This window comes from Haliotis cracherodii, unplaced genomic scaffold (assembly GCF_022045235.1).
Source record: "Haliotis cracherodii isolate W230 unplaced genomic scaffold, xgHalCrac1.p SCAF_6, whole genome shotgun sequence".
NCBI lineage: Eukaryota > Metazoa > Mollusca > Gastropoda > Lepetellida > Haliotidae > Haliotis > Haliotis cracherodii.
In genome coordinates this window covers 43383219-43404945 of record NW_027266319.1, presented here as the reverse complement: position 1 = coordinate 43404945, position 21727 = coordinate 43383219, and the positions used below count along the sequence as shown (strand labels likewise).

The window sequence follows — 21727 nt, the reverse complement described above, 5'->3', positions numbered from 1 at the left end:
TTCTATATTCTTTTTGCATGGTGCCCCACTATTGGCATATCCTTGCAAGTATTTTGTCTTCGTTGTATGTTGTCTTACATTTGTCGTAATAATTGTTTTATAAACCCACCCAGTGGGAAAAACGAATTATAGCATACATAATCAGGCGGGGATGCATTGTGATTTTACACTGCTTCATTGCAGATATCATGCCCTCCTGCTCAAAGTGCCGACGTAATATGTAGGCGTGGGATCCCCACCCCCTGTGCCTTAAGTGTACATCTCAATGCCTCCAGGGTCACTGATGTAGAGACTGTCTACTGCTTTCACCCACAGCTTTCACCCACAGCTTTCAGTCAGTATCTCCATGTGTCTAAGAAACATAGAACACAACAGGCCAGATAACTCCAGCACAGGATGTCTGACCACTCCTAGTATTCACCTACCAGATCGGCCATCTCAGATGACTACCCCCTGACCTCAACTGTTATCATGATGTTGGACCCCATGGTCTCAGTCTCTACCAGAGCACCCTCACGACCACTACAGCGTCTATCTTTATGGCGGCGGCCACAATCATGACGTCTGACTTGGCGATCACCAACCAAAGGGTGCCTATACAATCCATCGGACAGACACTTGGTCTCCCACAGGCGCCCCCGCCTACGGCACAGACGCCCATGATAAACGCCTCTCTCCTTACAGACCATGCAGACGTTGACGCCTGTTGCCCCAGCGCCTAAACAGATGCCTCTCCTAGTGCCTTTAAAGACGGCGCTTGTCTATCTACAGCGCCAATACAGATGCCTGCGCCTCTGCCACCACCTCGTCGGTCAACTATACAGACGCTCTATGTCCCCTCTACCTCTCGTTACTCCAAGTATGTCTTCACGTCGGCGTGAAAGTCGATCTTATCGCCAGGATCATCGATCTAGGAGCCACTCCCAGGTTCGCAGACGCTCCAGTGGCTATCGATTTGAATCTTCGGAGGGCGCCTTCATCCCTTGTTATGACGACACCCCGACGGACAGCAAGTCCCACCTTGGTCTAGCTCAGGTTGCAGACTGGTTGGCAGACAGACTGGAGGTAATCGCTCCCTCTCCCAGCCTAGAGGTCGATAGCATCCATCCATGAGGAGCCTTCCTCGATCCCTTCTGACCCACTGATCAGAGACATAATCTCAGCACTGGATGAGGACTACAGTAAGTTTTCACTGACTCCGTCCTTCAGGGCCCCACGCTATAGACGAGACGACTACCCAGTCCGCGGAACGTGCTCATACCCTAGATAAGGACCTGCACTGCATGACTGGGTCTAACCGCTCCACCTCAATCCGTGTTTCTGACAGTAAACTTGCCTATGTGCTCCAGAGCTATACATTCAGGGCTTGTCAGAGGATAACCCCCGTAGGATAGACCACCTAACAACAGTCGTATCCTACCTCCAGCAACAAGTAGAGCATATGCGCTCTCATATGCGTACCGCACTGATTGAGCTCACAGCCACTTTAACGGACAGATATCCAAGACGCAGTCCCAGGTCTCAGCCTTCGCCTGAGACGAGACGGCTCTCAAGGCCCCGACCAGCGTGTCACAGCCAGCCTTTGCTAAGGCGTTCCAGTCTGGCTCATACCAGCCACGACGCAACACCCACCAGACTCGGGGCGGGGCTCCACCTCAACCTCTCGGGGCAGAGGCATAGGAAAAGGAAAGTCCTCGGGCGCATACCAGTCCCCCTGCGGCCACCCCAAAGGAGGTAACGCCGACCACTTTAAGTGAATTGCCAGATAGGCACGACTGGGATCTCCCATCCCCAGCCATCCAAGTTGTCGACACTCCAGTAGGTGGGAGACTGGGTTGATTCTGGCAGAATTGGGAGATCCTGGGGGACCACCCATATGTCACCAACATCATCCGACACGGGTAAAAGCTGGCGCTTATAGACGACCCGCCGCTCATGTCATGCCCCATAGCAGACACCTACCCCCTACCCAACAGCAGCTACTGAGCCGGAACATCACAGCGCTGCAAGACAAGAAAGCTATAGAAGTCATACACCCCCCAGCCATAACACCAAGCTTCTATTCACCTGTCTTCCTGGTCCCCAAGACGGACTCTGACAAACACAGGATGATCCACAAACTCCCCACTTTCAACAATGGATGACCACGCTCAGGCTACTGCGATCCCGGATATTGAGGACGCATACCTATACATCCCGACAACCGGAAATTCCTCCACTTCATCTTCATGGGAGTCCATTATCAATGGGCGGTCCTCCCATTGGGAATTTCCTTGGCCCCCGTGGCTATTCACACGGCTTACCAAGCCGATAGCCTCCTAAAATCAGCGAGGACTTGACCTACAGAGGCTCCAACTGCACCCAGTTCAGATGTTCCTGCCTCCCTACATCGCGTTCCAGGATCCTCAGTATCCATCGTCCTCCCGGATCAGTTCAAGCAGCATCTCCCGTGGTGAACGGTGGAATCGAATATGTGAGGCGGCGTCTCCTTGACAGGGCTTACGACGTCTCTGCGCCTTATCATATGGTGAATACGGAACCAGGGAACGACTTACTCAACGTCGCTCATTTAACAGATGTTCTGATTGTTTCACCTGGTGGATCATCTGGGGATTCAGTTCCAGGTTCAACACATTCTGGGCGGATGCTCTATCTCGGCCAGATACAGTCGCTCTCACAGAGTGGAAGCTTCACCCAGACACTTTTGCTCTTGCTTGTAGAGACCACTGTCTCCCCAACATAGACCTATTCGCCACCAGCCAGAACTACCAGATCCTGACCTACATATCGGGTCAGTCCTGGATCCCCTGGCTAGGGCAGTCGTTGCTTTCAGCGTCCCCAGGGATGATTAAGAGCGTACGCTTTTCCGCCACCTGTACTCCTTCCCAAAGTCGTCAGATCAACACAGAACCTCAATCTGACTTTGGTTGCACCCTGGTGGCCAGCAAGGGCTTGTTTCGTCGACCTCAGAGAGGTATCTGACGCCAACCTACTGCCACTCCCAGATTGGCCAAACCTGCTGATCCACCTTCACAGCAGACAGCCACACCCAGGACCAGAGCAGCTAGGGTCATCATAATGGCGCATTGCCCGACTACCAGGAGCCTCTATGCCGACAAGTGGCAATCCTTCGAGAGCTTTTGCAGGGGCAAACAACTAGACCCACGTCTGCATCGCCTCAATTCCTGGCCGAGTTCATGCTCTATGTTCGCTACAAGCGTAAGCTCAAGGGTAGTACCATCACGACCTAACCTGTGGCGCTCAACTCCGTCCTGGCAGTTCCGGAAGATCGGCGCATGACAAAAATCCCGGAACTCCAGGCTCTGCCCCGCTCATTCAGGCTGGAAGACCAAAAGGCGAAATTCCACCACCAGCTTGGGACTTGAATGTCATTCTCACCTCACTGAGAGACACACCTTTCAAGCCACTTGAAACGACCATTCTACAATCTAACGAAAAAGACTGTCCTCCTACTGGTGCTCGCTACAGCAGCCCGTGTCAGTGAGCTACACGCCTTGGATGTCGCGCGCATGAGCATGGAGTTCTTGGAGCCATGCATCTGGGTCTGTGCTGGGACTTCATTGCAAAGAATCAGCTCCCAGGACAGCCTGATAGATCGTTCCTCATCCTCATCCCTCCTATCATCGATAGTGGGCGCGGGAGACGAACAAGAGCTCCGTCTATGTCCGATTAGAGTGCTCAGTTGCTACATCGCTCAATCCAAGGATGCCTCTTCATACCATTATCTGCGACCTCGCGGGCAGAAGTCAGCCACATCATGATCGCCCTTTGGCTACAAGCCATCATTCTCCAGACCTACAAGGCCGTGGAATTGGACCTTCTGCGCTCCAAAAACTCGCAAGAGATCCAGGTGGTCACCTCAACCATGGCGCTACACAGCAACTGCTCTCTATGTGCCATCATGAAGGGGTGTTTCTGGTGATCTAACACAGTCTTCGCCAGTCACTACCTGTGAGACGTTGCATTGGAGGATGTGCAAGGCACGCACAGCTTTGGTCCGTTAGTAGTGGCCCAGCAGGTCACCACTACTACATGTCATTGACCACGCCTCCAAGTCCGGAGCTGGCCTTTTGACCTCCCCTGGCGTATGCCTTGGACTAGAAGGCTCATGCCCCACTAGCATACGGGTCGGTACTCCAGTCAAAGACCTTAACTGAGGGTTATCGTTGATGGCTGCGTAGTACTAGGACACAACACATACCTAACTCTTCCCTTCCATGTAATGGTCATAGATGCCGACCATACAAGTTTCCCATACATGGAGTGGTCACCTGAAGCTGACAACACAGCCGAGGTTTTTCTAGGGAACAGAGAAAGTCCACATCTGAAGGTATACCCTCCACCGGTTCTGTCGGATAAAGATGCATTAAGGAGTAATGCAGGATAAGTAAAAAATCTCGTAAAATCCTAGATATTTTTTATATTTGTATACTTATCCTGCATTACTGCATCTAAAGGGACCCACCCATAACAGAGCTACCTCCCCACGATGCCTTCCAATGTTTCGGACTTCAGAGTATTGTGGGAAATGCGTGATAGGGTTGGCCTCTCAGCTAGTTGGAACAATTTCTTCAAGCAAAGACCTTCACACAGCTCTTTTCTCTGTCAAGAACAAGCAGTAATATACATTAAGGAGCAATGCAGGATAAGTATACTAATATCAAAAATATCTAGGATTTTACTAGTTTTTGAACTTATCCCACCCCACACTTTGCATTTCTCCCTTCTTCTTCAATCCTATGTGGGAATGTGCTTGAATCATGTTTCCAGCTTCTGAAATAAAGATAGCCACCCAAGCCACCCAAGCCACCCAAGCCCCCCTGAATATCCATGGTAATGTCCAAAAGTTAGGTCAATTACCTGCCTCTCATGCACGGCGTGCCTGCTTGAACTGACCACATTTTACACCTCTACCAAATCATTCTCTTTCTGATCGCAACCGTGTGGGGACGTGTTTGTAATATCAGAGAATATTGTTTGTCCTTTGCCAAGTTGTCAAGTATCCTACTGCCTATAAATATGGGGGAAAAGGACAATGTCCTGCTAGTAAACAATGAAGATGCTCCTTTTCCACATCAGATCCTCACTGCTTATGTTGCGACTATCTGGGACAGTGCACCCTGGGTTCCAGATGTGCGGAATGTCATTCCCTAACTAATTTGGCGTTTAAAGTTTACCTGCCACGTTGTTGTCGTCGAATTACCGATCACCATTTCAAAGCGGGGGGATTCCAAGGCTAAAACCATCTCCTGCCCTAAAGACAATTCTGACAAGCCTGTAATTTCTGTCACTGACGAGACCCTCTAAGACAGCTTCCTTACAGACGATTTATCGACTCACAACCTGTCTACCACTCCACAAGAAAATATGCAGGTCGATGTGGCTCGGCCTGTTTGACCAACCCGGGTCCCGCTCTCGTTATACCAGTGACCGATTGCTCCAGTCCATTTAAAATCCTGCTCTTGGATTTGGCTTGCTCTACTCCCCCAGCTGCTAGAGGTATTACTACCTTGTGGGTCGCTTTAGATCGTCACACTTCGGTGTGACATTCACCCTCCAAGACGACAGACTGGCACTCCCATTCCCACGATCGGCAATCTCGTTCCAAGGATTGGCATTCTTGCTCCCAGGATAGTAGATCTAGCTTCTAGAATCGGCACTCTCGATCGGATCACCATTCTCGCTCCCGTTCGTCTTCAATTGACCACCCGTCGGACAGTTCTCTCTACGACAGAGATCCGCCATGCGTCGTGGAGTATCACCATAGCGGTTTTCCTCATGGTGGTTGATGCCTAGGCGGCTCGTCACCATTGATGGGATGATCTACCATGACTCTTATTACATGCATCCCGGATACCGTTACTCACGGTTTCCTGACTACCGCTTGATGGCTATGCCTACCTGCCTCACAGTTCTTAGGATCGGTGTTTGTCATCGTATAAAGAACACGATCGTCAAAGTCATTCCTTGGTCCGTTCTCGTTGGGCGCACAGATTGCCGGATCATAATCCCTCGAGGTGGGCTCCTCCGGACCCTTCTCCAGTTATCCTTTGCCCAAGTTGGGATCAACAACAGATTTTGGAACCATTGTTCGAATCTCTTGTGAAAGCGATATCCACTGTCCTCCTTCACCGTTCGGATCCTTCATCGACTCCTTCATCAACTCCTCAACCTACCAATCCGGTTCAGGTTCTGGTAGCCTCCCGCTTGATCCCTCTTGGATCGGGTGGTTCGGCCTCTACTTTGGGCGATTCCAGTCTCTAGGCACAACCAACTCACAGTCCATACTTGCCATGCTTTCTTGACGATCCCTAGTCACCGGGAGTTTTGGACCCTCGGACCCTGAATTGGTCCTGCATTGGATCACTGATAAATTGCAGTTACAGCGGACGATTTCAGCTGCAGATCGGTTCACAGGATTTTCAGTTCCATTGGCTAGCTTGTCCAATATCATGCTCCCACCCAGACGAGTCTTTCTGAATGTTAACTCTAATCTGGATACGGTTCTCGCGTCCTTTCGTCTCCATGTGCACCGCTTCGTTCTTGAAGATACAAGCACTCATGGCATGGTGTAATGCAACACTCTGGGACAAAAAAGTTCAAGGCCAAACTGTATCAGCAACCCTGGTCTTCCCGCTCCTTGTTTGCTGATGCGATACAACAGGTTGCATAGGATGTGCAGAGAGACTCTAGCCTTCAGGTCACTGTGGCACTTTTACGTCTCCAACAAAGACACTTTGAGAAGAGAAAACGGATAGCCAATCAACAATCGTTCCAATGGATTTGCCAACTTTATTGAGCCCCGGAAGTAGACCTTCTCGACACCCCCTTCAACGCTCAACTATCCCGTTTTTATCTCCCATCCCCGACCCATGATAGAACAATGCTTTGGCGATCTCGTGGGAAGGTCTCAATGCCTACGCCTCCTGACAGGGCTCCTCTCCTCAGTCCTGCATAAGGTAGCAGCCACCAATCACCTGTCTCTGATTTTGGTCGCGTACTATTGGCCAATGCACAACTGGTTCCCCACCTTGCTAAGGTTTGCCGACGAATGATTTCATGGTCTTTCGCTCCATGACGACCTCTTCAACCTCACTCTCAGTACCTCCATCAGTTCCTGACAACGCTCCATCTTTGCATTTGGCGCATCTGCAGAAGTCCCTCGTCACAAAAGGCTACTCCCAGTGGGTAGTGAAGACCATCACTTCTGCCCTTCATTCTTCCACCAGGTGCCTTTTTGACCAAAAATGATATTTCCACTCCTACCTTCGCTTCGCCAAAACAGAACACCAAATATTTACATCACCTGAGTTCGACTCGGAAACCTCGGGGATCCAGGTTGGCAACCTACCTCGAGGATATTAACTCCGTCATTGCCACCACCAGTGTGAACGTTTCCATGGTTACGGAGCTACAATCGCTCATCCCTTCCTACAAATTAGCCAACCAAGCCGCTCGTTATCCTATCTCATACATGATACGCTCACCTGACCACACCTGCATCTCATTTACTCTAGCCTTATAGCTCTGCGAAAGACAATGATTTGGTAGAGATGTACATGTGGTCAGTTCAAGCAGGCACACAGTGCACGAGAGGCACGTAATTGACCTAGCTTTTGGATGTAACCATGGAGATGCAGGGGGTGCTTGGGGGTCTATCTTTATATCAGAAGCTGGAAACATAATTAAAGCACATTCCCACATAGGATTGAAGAAGAAGGCAGAAATGTGAGATAGGATAAGTATATAAATATCCAATTTATACTAAAATTTCCAATTTTTTTTGTCACTTAAATACTGCCAGAAATCAAGAAAAGAAACAATCAAGAGTAAAGTTTCAAAACGCATGCAAATTTTTATCACTTGACGGGGCCTGAACATCAAAACAACACCGTCCAAAAAATCAACATATCAAAGGGGGTCTTGAATGACAACAAAACACAAACTAAATGGATATGAAACACTTCCCTATCTCCTTAATAATATACAAATTTCAGATCACAAACAATTATATTTTAGATGATATTTGCCTTTAGATAAGATTTTTCACAAACTTATTGAGAATTATGAATTTTGAACTATCTTAGGTGGCCAGACAGCAAGTTGGATTTAGAGTTTAGAATAGGCTACGATACTCTTGCTTTCAGATTCATTTAATTGAAAAATGTGACTAATCATTCAAATGTAACTCATAAGTATTGTGAATGGCAACAGTCTTTTCATCTGAGGCTATGTTAATTCCTGGCATGCCTTCTCTAAATTTTTCAACTGGTAAAGTAAGCAATATGTAAAGATGTGTCACCATCACTACCATTGTCCAAGGAAATGGTACCAATGTTTCCATTGATCAAACTCCATTGCCATTGGCAGCAGGAACTTGTAGTAGTTGTCCTGTGGATAGTTGCAAGATTATATCTGAGTTGTATAGTTGTCACCCAGACGTTTATGTATGTTTGTTGGTATGTAGTTTTAAGATTTGAAGATTCTCAAGTATTGAATTTGCATTATGTAAATCAAATGTGTATCAAACATGAGATGTCATTAACAAGTGTCAAGTGATAGGCTGCCTTGCATGTATCCAACCTTAGACATTGTTGAAGTGAAGATTTTCAGTCTGCTCATATTTCTCTGCTTTTTCTATCACCTGGTCCAAAACCCTTGATGTCAGCCTTCATGTGGTGGATACCATTGCTTGCTAGAAGTCATATCTCAGTTGCTGATAATTGAAAGTTTACAAGGGTGTTTACTACCTGGATGTGTAGGTTTGTTTAGAGCACCAGGACTAGAATCAAAGTAATTCTACCCTTGAGAATTATCCATCAAATATGGTTGATGAATATTTATGTTGCCTGCATTTGAATTTACCTGTTTGTGCAGGTGAAGTGGCAGAACTGGACAAACTACTCACTTTCACCATGAGTGAGGGGATATCTGGCTTGATGGGACTTGACAGAGAACAATTTCACAATACACTTTCTTCAATCAAAGCAGGTATTGCATACACTTTTCTTCTATTTCTCACTGTCAGATGCAAAACTGGGTAGCAGGAAAGAAAGACCTTTGACAAAATTTGAAGGCTCTAGCCAGAATACTCACAACAAAATACTGAAGTGGATATTTTGAAGTGAACCATGACAATCTTGCCACATGACAGATATGTTGGAATTAGTTGGAACATCTACATGTGTAGACATTTGCAGTTCAATTACTGATCAGGTTTAAAGGGAAACAACACTCCAACTCTCAGTTGTCTAATTAGCAAGGGGGAAATCCATTTAAATCCTTGCATTTCATTGGATGATGTTTACTATAACCTTTCACCTTGCAAATTTGTCTGACATATGTATGTGTGTATGTACAGTTATGTTGTTTAGTATACAGTAAATATGCGTACATATGATTTTTTCAACAATAAAGTTCAGTTCAATTACTGAAAACAGCAAGGATCCTTATTTTCCGGCAAATTGCATACAATACGTCTGTCTCCCTTCTTGTCATCCATGTTTCATGGTATATCCCTACTCCTGAGTCCTTGTTGTCATTCACTTAATAACATTTAGCAGTAATTCGCTAGATGGGTTTATAGGCAGCATTTATCTTACATTCCACAATTAATTCCCTCTATAAGTAAGCCTACTTTTAACAGACAAAATTCACCTCGCACATGTAATCACTCATTTACTTCTGTGTTTATCAGCAACCGGCAATTACGTCACTTCCGTACATTCACGTGCCCTACGTCACTTCCTTTCACCAAAGCGTCGTGCCATGCTGACTTTCACTTTTGGCATTCTCTTTTCTATTGTTTAATTTTATCGCCATCTTCACTATTGCTCGCGGCATTGTTTACTAATGTGTTTAACTTTTAATCTATAACTGTTCGCCCCGCCGTTTCAAATTCTTTCTTAAACTCAACAACCGCGACTACCATGCCTCCCAAGCGTAGAGCAGCTCTCAATCTTACGCTCGTCAAAGGCCGGGCCAAGGCGGCTAGGCAGAGGGTGGGGGAGTTTCGCGGGTTTGTTGCCATCCCCTCGAAAGCGGCTCCTCGCCCAACAACAACTACTCTCCTGACAGCAGCGCCCGGAGAGTTTCGCAGGAGTGGTGCCAAACCTGCCCAACAACAGCTTTTCCCTCAACAACAGTACCACAAAGTCACCCCACAGCCGTCACGGTGGCACGGGAACATCAGGGATCTGCCTCAACTTTGCCTTCATTCGTCACCCCCATTGCCGTGGCTGAAAACAATCAAGGTATGTACCCGTTTAATGAAAATGTTCACCATGTCAACATAATGCCTGAAATGCTTCTCTCACAGGTTAACCAAATACCTTTCGCCAACCCCCTCACACAATTCAACCCAGCTTATCAAAATGCCAATCAACCAAGCATAAATGCACAATCCATTAGTCAAGGGCACGAAAACCTGGCCACATTGCCGCAGGCTCATGGAACCGTCATAGCTTCTCAAACTGCTTATCAGCCAACTATCAACGCCTCAACCCAATTAGCCAGTAGTCAACAGCTAAATTTCAACGCCGAAAACATTGGGTTTCACGTCAAACAGGCAATTAGGGCAAAAATACACCGGGGAGACTTCATTGACATGGTGGGACTTGACGTTGTTACCGCTAGATAGACAGCCAACACAGGAGGGATCAAACTTCATCATCGAACTGGATTCATCAGGCCAGGTAACCTTCAAACCCAGGCAACAGCCATCCAAGCCTCTTAATATCAGGTCTTGCACATCAGCCTTTCTGACATTCATCAGCATCGTCATAGAGCGAAACTCAACCATCAACAAAATGCAGGAGCTGCTCACCTATGTCGAGAGGATCCGTGGTGCTGCTGCACGCTTTGGGGATGACTGTTGGGCACAATATGACATACAGTTTCCCCATAAAATCAAGAGGGACCCTTCCCGGGCATGGGGTACAATTGATGGGCAGCTATGGCTGCATCTCATGCTACCCAACCAGAGGCAGCACAACATAACACCCTTAAGGTTTTCTAACCAGGTACAGCGCCCGTCAACACCAGCCGAAATTTGTAGGAACTTCAGTCACGAAGGATGCGATGGGGCAGTCATGCCTGTCATGCAACATCGGCGGCCACGGAGCTACATCTTGTTTTCATGGAATTAAGGCCAAGCCAATGCAAGCACCAGCACCAAAGCGACCGGCAAAACTTCCCATCAAAAACACATTGTAAGGCACCAACCCCAATTAATATTTCACGGTTAGAACAATGGCTACAACGTTCCCAGTTAATAAATCCAGCAGCAGCCTCGTTACTAAAACTAGGTTTCCATCACGGTTTTAGCTTACAGTATCAGGGTCCCCGGGAACCACGCGATGCTACGAACCTTAACTCCACTAACTCTCTCCCACATGTTGTCAAGGAAAAGCCAAAAGCTACAAAAAGAAATTAAAGCACTGGGGCAATAATGATAAGTATAATAACTGTAAGATATTGCTGTAAAAATATTAAGATATTTCTGTAGCCTCTTCCTCTTTAGCGTCAGTCATGGCGTCACACAGGACAGAACTCACCACATCAGTGTTATGTATATATTTGAAATTCCATAATTAGTGCAACGATACTCTTCCCATGAATATTCTCAAACGCGTGATCGAGCCAATCTATGCAACAATTAGACGAAAGTACCTCCAAAAATGCTACACAGTGTAAAATCGGAATTTTGCTTGTTTACATTTCAGCAAGTACAGTTTTCCGAGCACAGTGTTTGTTTGCACACCTAATTTATTTCGCATGATTTCTTCTAGATAATTTGCATTGGTGACAAAGACCACTTGTCATTTGTTTGTAAAATGTATGAGTAATTCAGGGATGCATGAAAGCAGCTGAGTTTGAAATATACCTGATCAAATAGGCATCTCATAACCGGCATTTTGTAAACACAATCCAATATGGCGGAACATACACTTCGGCGTTCATGTATGCATATTTTCCAAAACATTCTAAACGATTCTAGGCTATCATCGACGTTTCAAAATTATCATTACTGATTTGATACCCGTCATCAGTAATATGCTATTTTTCTACTTTAATTTTTCGAGTAAATATCTGATATTTAGATTTCTAAACACACAGTATACCCTCTGGTAAATAACGCCTCGAATTGTGATTTGGCGAGCTTTACGATCAAGATCTACCTAATTTTCAGAAGCCACTTTGAGTAAATTTGCTTTGCCTAAAATGACAGTAAATGATAAACAGAAGGGGGAATACAAAACTGTGATGTGTATTAGTTTGCGTGATGTGTTTTGAATTCTATTCGACTTCGAAGTGAGTGTTGAAGAGGAGGGACATTGCACTCTAAAAAATGATAACGTTGACATAACAACAGATAATGTAACAGATAATAATAACAAACAAACTCGCAGACGAGGACGAGTTTGTTTATCATTATTTATATTATAAATTACACAGTCCTGTTGTTCAATACAGACGTAGGTGAACATTCGACTGAAGCACGAGCAACTTATGAATGACTTACACTCAGGAAAGTAGTCCGTCATCATCTGACCTCAGGTCATCACCATGGATTAGCCAATCACAGGCCTGGAATTCGATCTCACACATATGTTTGATACCAGTTATCTCAAATGGGTTTCTCAGCCACAGGTGTGTAAGAAAGTGCAGTCGGTCAATAAAACATGTCTTTCTCAGGTTGGTAAGATTGTATTTGGCGTACAAATAAATAGAACACACAGCAAAACAAAACAAAATAATAATAAGAGCAAGTAACAAGAAAAGGAAGAAAAATTTAATAGGCCATGATGGTTTTTTTTTAATCCAATGAAACAGACCTAATGGTTATTACAGACAAGTTTGTTTAAAAATGTTTTGTTTATTGTTTAACGGCACACTCGGCAATATTCTAGCTACATGACAGCGGACTGTAAATAGTCGAGTCTGGACCAGACAATCCAGTGAGTGACACCATGAGCATCAATCTACACAACTGAGATACGATGAAATACATCAAGCAAGTCAGCGAGCCTGACCACTCGATTCCATTTGTTGCCTCTTACCACAAGCATAATCACCTCTTACCACAAGCATAGTTGCCTCTTACGGCAACATGGGTTGCTGAAGACCAATTCTAACCCTAAGTTAAAGTAATCCTTACTTATTTACAATATATAAGATAATTAATAGTCAATGTTCATCATATCTATATCTTCCTATAGTACATGAACTTATTTTTTGTAAATACTACTTTCTTAGAGTGAATGTCTGCGGTTTTAAAGCTCTTTCTTTGTCCTGGCTTTCTGGCTGTCTGTTGTGTATTTGGAATGTTGAGGCGACCATCCGACGAAACAGTATTGCTTTGTTGACATCTGGGGACATGCAGGAATTTTTGAAAATGTCTGTCTTTCTCCTGTTGGCTTTTTGATGTCCAGCAGACATTAGACAATTTCAAGCCATCCAGGGTGTCAGCAAATTAACATTGTATCCTTCAAAGACTAAGATACGACCACTGCCTCAGTTCGAAAAAAATAAAATTGTACAGGGTAAGCAAATTCAACATTTAAAAAGAATAGTGGTGTATGTAAATATTTTCTTGCTATGTGTTATTTTTTTCACATTTGTTTCAGTAGTAATTTAACTTCACATCTCACCCCTTTTCTCAATGCTTTTGAGATTTGTGTTTGATAATATTTTTGATTCAGGGGTGAGCAATAAGATTCATAGTGAAAAATTAAACGGTATTCATGATTCAAGGGAGGAGGGGGTTGGTGCCCTCATTAAAGGCACTTTATTCTAATTAATACACAAACACAATTATATAGAATACACTTTATTATTAGGTATTTTTGCCTGGACGTTTCCGGAAGCCCCCAGGCTTTATTTAGGAGGACTGCAATCAGTGGTTAGCATTTGGCATTTCTGTTGTCTGGGGTAATTATTTAATCTAAGATTGGGTTATAAAACCAGGTCTGATGCATTGAATGTATTACATGTTATGTAATATGCATGTGACAGCGCAGCAAGAGAGGAATGGTCAGTTGAGTTGCAAAAAACATCAATCAAAGGATTAATCCATAATATGTGGATTTATTAATCACTGTTATATTGCACAGTTGATTTGTCAAAAGTGTTTATATATGGAGATCAAACTGAAGCAGGCAGAATACTATCATGATATAACATTTATACTTAGTTATCCTATAATAATTAGATCCACATCAAGTGCTTTTATGAGTTATCATGGTGTAATATTTATACATCATTTCATATAATTATAGTTTAGCAAGTAATACTTATCATCAGGTAAAATGCACATATAAAATATCAGTAGTTTCAGTTATACCTTTTTAGATAGATGCTAGCCTAAGGTAATGGGAGCGCATCTCCTAAACATACTATTCAATAAGCGTTATGTCTACATAGTTTAATAGATTTGAAGCTTTTGGATAAATGCTAGCCTAAGGTATCAAGATCCCATCTCCCCGAAAAAAGACATGTCTACATAGTCTTATAGATTACCTTGAACTATTTTATTTAAGTAAATCTGTCATCACCTATATTAGAATAACATTCAGCAATTACTTCAATTTAGACTCATTAAGGATTAGCCCACGTACACCACCATAATCTCTTTCAAAGCACCCAGTAAGTATATCAACAAGATTAGTGCCAGTCCAACAGGATTAACAGGATTAAGTATTCCCCTCTGTCTATCCATTCATTAACCATAAGGCACAGTCCATCGTGTATCTACCAATCATATTCCATTTTATTGTTCTAATTCTTGTTAAATACATACAGAAGCCAAATGTTAAGCAGAAGGGGTTTGACGCTCATACCAAGCAGATCTCTCTCCCACAGCCCAGAGGGTTGTACCGACTCTCTGTGGTACCCTCAGCTATATTTTAAGATATTGTTCATTGTTAATTGTTCTTGTAAATAAAATTGTGATTAGTATCCTGTGACTCCGGCTCTTTGCTGACTAATTCCCCCAACAAAACCATCGCGCCATTTGGAAGGTTTTGTTCAACCAAACAGAACCATAAACATACCATAATAATTTGGTGGAGAATCATCGTTTTCGGAACCATGGAGCCCAGGAACTAACTAGGACCAGCTACAAGAACCCATTGGAGGACATGTCCAACTGTGATCATCTGATGAAATAACAAGCAAGCTGCATCCACCTCTGACCTCAACACAGGATTAAAGACAACCAACTCCTCCAAAGACACAAAGGAAGAAAAAGTCTTCAAATATTGTAAGTACAGCATTACATTGTTGATTACTTGTCTTTCTTTAATTTAGTACGGTACATACTAATAGGTGTCATGGCAAATATGGAGTCTGGAATGGAAAATAACTTTGAAAGTGAAATTCCAACAGTGTCTTTAATTACGCCCCTTGCCAAAAGTGTAATTCAGGCAAAATTTGGCACAACAACAACAAATTGTTTAGTAGATATAGGGGCATCCATTTGTTGTATGTCGTCTGCTTTTCTGAGCACAGCTTTTGAAAACGTTAATCTTGGAAACTCACCCTTTCCACAGGTTAAAGGTGTTGGCGGCGAATTGCATAAAGTGTTAGGTTCAGTTGTGTTAGATTTTGTCATTGAGGAACAGGAATTTTCTCAAAGATTCTATGTACTGCCTACACAACCGAAGGCAGTGATACTAGGTGAGAACTTCCTTGATGACAATGATGCGGTCTTAGATTATAGCTGTCATTCCTTGATACTTAACAACAGCACCTCAGATAGGCAATATATCAATTTCATAGCCAATTCAGTGCAAGAGATTTGTGGATTAGCAAAAACAATAGATCAGATTTACATCCCCCCTCAGAGTGAAATTCATTTCAAGGTTAGACTATCAGAGGCCAAATAGGATTCCCTCATCCTCATTGAACCCATTGCTTCCCTCACTGCTCATTCTGAAGTAGCAGGTGGTACAACTCTTTCTAAAGCAAAACGGCTACATTTAGGCTTTTGAATCCTTCCCAAGAAGAAAAGGTTCTAGACAAGGGTACAGTTGTAGGAAAATTCAGTTACATTGACAAAGACTCTGTCTATGACATAGACTCTGACCAACCATTCATAAATATCGTAACACTGGCAATGAGAAGAAAGACAATGACACCAGGGACTATGTTAAAATTGCACAAGAATTAGGATTTGATTTGACCAACGACACAGACTACTTAGATTTTTGGGACAAAATAGAGACATGTTTTCAACGAGTCTTGCAGATTTAGGAAAGACTGACATGCACCAACATATCATTGACACTGGCAACCACCCACCCGTTTAGTGTAGACCATATCGCCAATCTCCTCATCTCCAAAAAGTCACCTTAGAATTTATAGATGATTTTCTGAAGTATGATTTGATCGAGGAGTCCACTTCTATGTATTCAGCTCCCATTATCCTAGTCAAGAAACCTGATGGCTCATATAGATTTGTTTGTGACTACAGAAAGTTGAATTCTGTCACTTTACCAATCTCATGGCCTCTTCCTGTTTTTGATGATGTTGTTGATCAAATCACAAATGCCCAAGCTAAGATCTTCTCAACTTTAGACCTTGCTAATGGCTACTTCCAAGTGTTATTACATGAAGATTCATTGCATAAAACTGCTTTTGTCACCCATCAAGGCCTTTATCAAATTCTCCACTTTGTTTTCAACAGCTCATGAGCAAAGTGCTAAGAAAATTGCTTTTTAAGGTTTACAGCAAAAACTTTGAAGAGCATCTCCAACATTTGGAGCAAGTATTTTACTATCTGAAACAGGCAAAATTAACACTAAAGCCATCCAAATGCAACTTTGCAATAGGCAAAGTTTCTTTTCTGGGTCATGTTTTATCACTTGGAGGTGTTCAAGTTAATGACAAAAAGATTGAAGCAATTAGAACCTTTCCAGTGCCCAAATCACAAAAGCAGATTCGCTCTTTCTTAGGCCTCACATAGCACTTCCACTGAATGCTTTTCTAAAGAAGCATTCAGAGTCAGAAGTAGGAAAGAAACTAAAGTTCCAATGGTCACTTGAGTGTGATCAGGCATTCAACACACTCAAAACATGATATGAGTAAAACACCTGTTCTGGCTTATCCAAATCTTGACAAAGAATTTCTTCTCGCAAATGATGCCAGTAATATAAGCATAGGTTTTGTTTTGAGTCAAAAAGATGAGAAAAATAATGAACATCCAATAGCTTTTGGTGGTAGAGCTCTTCATGGCAGCGAAAAGAACTGGAGCATTACAGAAAAGGAAGGCTTAGCCCTAGTTGAAGCAATTAGAACATTTCGTCCATACCTTGCAAATTCCAAATTCACAGTCTACACTGATCATATAGTATTGAAATGGCTGAAATCCATCAAGGATGCCACAGGTAGGTTAGGGCGATGGTCTTTTGAACTTTCTACCTACTTTTTTGACATTGTTCACCGCAGCGGCAAAGCCAATCCCAGCAGGCATTACAACGTTGAAACAACGTTGAAACAACGTCACTCTTCAACGTTGAAACAACGTTGCAAATTGGTTTCATATGAAAATTGAACTGACGTTGACACTTCAACGTTGTTTCAACGTCAGATGTCAACGTTGTTTCAACGTCAGATGTCAACGTTATTTCAACGTAGCTTCAACGTTGTATCAACGTTGATGTATCAGAGGACACCTTGTAAACCTTGAATAAGTGGGTTTTTTTCAGTACAGCATCAGCTCAAGAAGTGGTGGCCTCCCTGATATTTGAGATCAGTGAAATATTCTAGACGGTCATAATACACACCAAAAAACGAACCATTATGTTTTAGTTAAACAATAAATAAGCTGATCTATAGCTAGCTTAATTAGGGTGTTAACCAATTTCACTAACCTCAAAGAAGTGTGGAAAAAAACTAATACTGTAAATCTGGAAATGCTGACTGCTGACCCCTAACCAGAAATGCCACTCAATATCAATGCCAAGGTAACTGATTGGTATGAGATGGCCTCAGCAGTGATAACTCACCAGCTGCCCATTGTGTAATTCCCTTCCTTTGAATGGTTTGGGTTTCCAGCTATATGATGGCGGTTTGTAAATAATCGAATCTGGAACAGACAATCCAGTGATTGACAACATAAGCATCGATCCACGCAGTTCGGACCGATGACATGCATCAACTTAGTCAGCAAGCCTGACCGCCCGATCCCGTTAGTCGCCTTTTACAAGCGCAGTCGCCTTTTATGACAAGCATGGGTTGCTGAAGGCCTATTCTACCCCCGATCTTCACGTGCCTATTCTTTGAATGACATTGTTAAATACTTATATCTGATGCTGATGATGAATGAACAACAAAGATACATTGTTTTCAAAAATTGTATTCAAAGATAATTAAAAAACCCAACTTAATTTCAAATATATACAACATAGGCTCTTCTTTTTTCTGGGTGGCAAAGAGGTCCTAGTGCTTAGGCCTTCCATCTCCCCCACGTTCTACCAGGGGCATATTTAAGAAATCGACTGATCATATCCTGAAGTTCCGTTTCCATTGTCTTTGGAAAGGTCAGGAGGACTGAATCTGAAATAATATTAACATGCAATTTAATACTATTATTAAGTTATTCAAAACTTGTGTGTATAACATTAAAACTAAAACGACAGATATTGTGTTATTATATATAAAAGAATCTTAATTATGAATATCCCCTAAGCTTACTCACTGAATGAAATAGTATCACAGATACATTTCCTTTTAGATTTCATTTCATGTGTACACAGTATTCTCAGATCTATATATATATGTGTGTAGTGGTAGCAAACACAAAGATATGATTTTAGTTTGAACAAAAGGTGTTATGTATACAGATCGCTTTATATGAGTGATGGTTTAATTTCTCTCATATCTCTATATAAAACATATTATTATAATTACTTTTTACCTTTAATCAACACACACAAAGTAGTACATGAAATGCAGTCTTGGTTTTCTTCCCCTTCATGTTCATTTTGGACATGGGCAAGTTTGTCATCATTCTGAAAAATATCCAGTAACATATCTGAGGATGCAAATTCAAAGTATGGATCTATGTTCTTGATGTACATATATAATCATTGACCAACTGATTAATGATTTGTGTGTGGATTAACACCACTTCCTTAATATAAACATTCCACTTATCTTACAATGAGGCAATAAAAGTATATACCTTACCACGTTTTCAAAACTCAAAAAACTTGATCCCTACCACTACTTGTACCAGTCTATATGGATCCATGGACCTGAGTTCTACCTACTGAGCTACTGTAACCTTTCACCAATTTCATTCTATTTTACCTTAGCATAGCCTTTTCCACGTAGTCATCTGCATTCGCCCCACCAAACCTTCTTAAGTAATTTTCTGTAAAAAGAACATTTGAACTTTATATGTGGTATGAAAATCATTATATAAGTATATTAATTCAACCAAAACTTATGGCATGTTACTGTTTACTTTTGTTTCCAAGCAATTCATAACAAACAACATTCTAATCTTACAATGTAATAACAGTACCATAACTTCAACTTGACTTACCAAGCTGGCCTGATATTCATCCTCTCTCATTTTCGCCTCGAGAGTATCCAACTCATGCAGTGTATTGAGTTGCTCAATAGAGCTGACTGATACTGTGTCTGCCACTGAGTCTTGATTCTGTTTCATTAGGTTCCTAATTTCCGTCAAAAGATAGAGAACCCCTCTCTGGAATCCTGTGAAAAAGAAATAAATACATAACAATAAAAGATAGTTTGTTGTAGACATAGAATGTAACAGGTATAGATTCCTTTAGTGTAACTCAGAAAGTAGCACAATATTTAAAGCAAATTGCAAAGCCATAAATACCCTAATTATGATAAGTTAATCTGAGCGAGTATGTCTGTAGGCGCATGGTTTTAACATCAAAGTTGCCTTGACAACATTTCTGAAAAGGTATAATTAAACAATCAAGCAACTTAATTAAAACAAAAACAAATCACATTTAAGGTGCTAACAGAACAAACTGGAAATGATAATACCTATTGGTAAATTATATCTTTACTTCTGTTGGAATGTAAATAATTTATCTTTTTTGCCAACAAACTGAAACACCATTTACAACAGTCGCTATTTCATGTCTTAAGACCTGCATGCCAATGAAATGAACAGCTGATGGTGGTAGACATGCATCCTAAACTATCTATAATCGACCTTGCAATTAATTGTCCTAAAGTCAACAATGAACATATATATAAATATGAATCTACTTATGCATTAATTTTGGACACTATTGCTAATATTTTAAAATATTCATCGGAATAATAATGTTCAAAACTATCGGAGGATATATCTGTATAATCTAGTAACATTAATTGCAACATAATTTGAGTCAAATACCGAATATCAAATAGTTTCCACATTGACAGCCAATCAACCAAATCTGACAACCCACCCAATTTATTAAGACCTAAGTATTGGCACTGTAATAATTCATAATGTCTAATGGAACAGTTTCATAATTTCTTCTTGTAGAGATGGCAAGTTATTAATTTGACGTTACACGTGCATTACACCCCGGACACCTATCCGCCATGTTTTTTCGATGCTACTAACCAAGCGGCACGTGACAGCATCAATACTTGAAAAAATAGGGCGATATAGGTCAAAATAAGCAGAAATATTACCCCGCTTGCATTTCTATGGTTTAATATGATTTAACTTTGAAATTGAACATCAAAGCGATTCATGAAGTCGAAATTTGGACATGAACACAGAAAAAGTACCCAAAAATAGAAGGTAAATGATGGCGTGCACCGACCTCATTAGTGACATCCGTCGGAGTGACATATCAACAGACACGTTGTATTTTGTAATTGGTAATACTATTTAAACATTTACTTACGAAAGAAGTTAATTCAAGCCGTTGTGTGTTGGGCCCCCTGTTAATTTAGCAAGGCGAAATAAATGTCTAACGAACTTAGAAACCGTCACTGAGGAATGAGCGCGAAACCCATGTCATTTTAGCGAGGCCACAAAAAATGGCGTCTGAAAAAATTGGAAACCATTAGTAAGGAATGAGCTCGTGCACTTACCTTACCGAAAAATGGTAGGTGTCCGGTATATTGCATTCAAAGCAAGGCATTAAACATTGAAAATATACTTCATGCAACATACTGATTGAAGATTTACACTGAAATACCGTAACACAGAAATTCGATAATGGCGCGCGGCAACCTCGATCAACATGGCTACACCCGCTCCGTGCATCGGGTCCACATTTCAACAACTAGGCCCATGTAGATCTGGTATTTTTCAGTAACTTAACTCAAACATATACGGATATAAAAACAATTAACTACACGTCAGTAAAAGTCAATTCATATCTTCGCGCGTGCCGACTGAGCCATGTTGTAGCCCACTTACACAGCCTGCCCAGCCTATCAATGGACCGATTGGATGGGCTATTTATAATCTGTTCGTCAAAGGTGTGTGCGAAAATGCAACTTTACGGATCTACGTGTCATAACTAAATGACCATTGAACTACAACTCATTTTCAACATAAGAATGGAAACAAACATGCAAAGAATGTCAAATGTTACTTGAACTTACCTTCTCGATCGAGTATCCGCCAAGTTTTGAATTTTCTGTGCAGTCGCAAATCCACTTCCTGTCCTCGCTGATGCTAAATATCCAACTATCATCAGCTGCAAGT

At 42.3% G+C, this 21727-nt stretch overlaps 1 protein-coding gene across 1 annotated transcript in view; it reads left to right on the top strand.

Annotated features, from left to right (window-relative positions):
- The window catches only part of LOC139445950 (golgin subfamily A member 4-like), a 229714-nt gene that overhangs the window by 82221 nt on the left and 125766 nt on the right, over positions 1-21727 (top strand). Inside the window, exon 19 of the mRNA XM_071227199.1 lies at positions 8899-9012. Within this exon, the coding sequence (XP_071083300.1) occupies positions 8899-9012 (114 nt within the window). The remainder of the gene's footprint in view (positions 1-8898; positions 9013-21727) is intronic.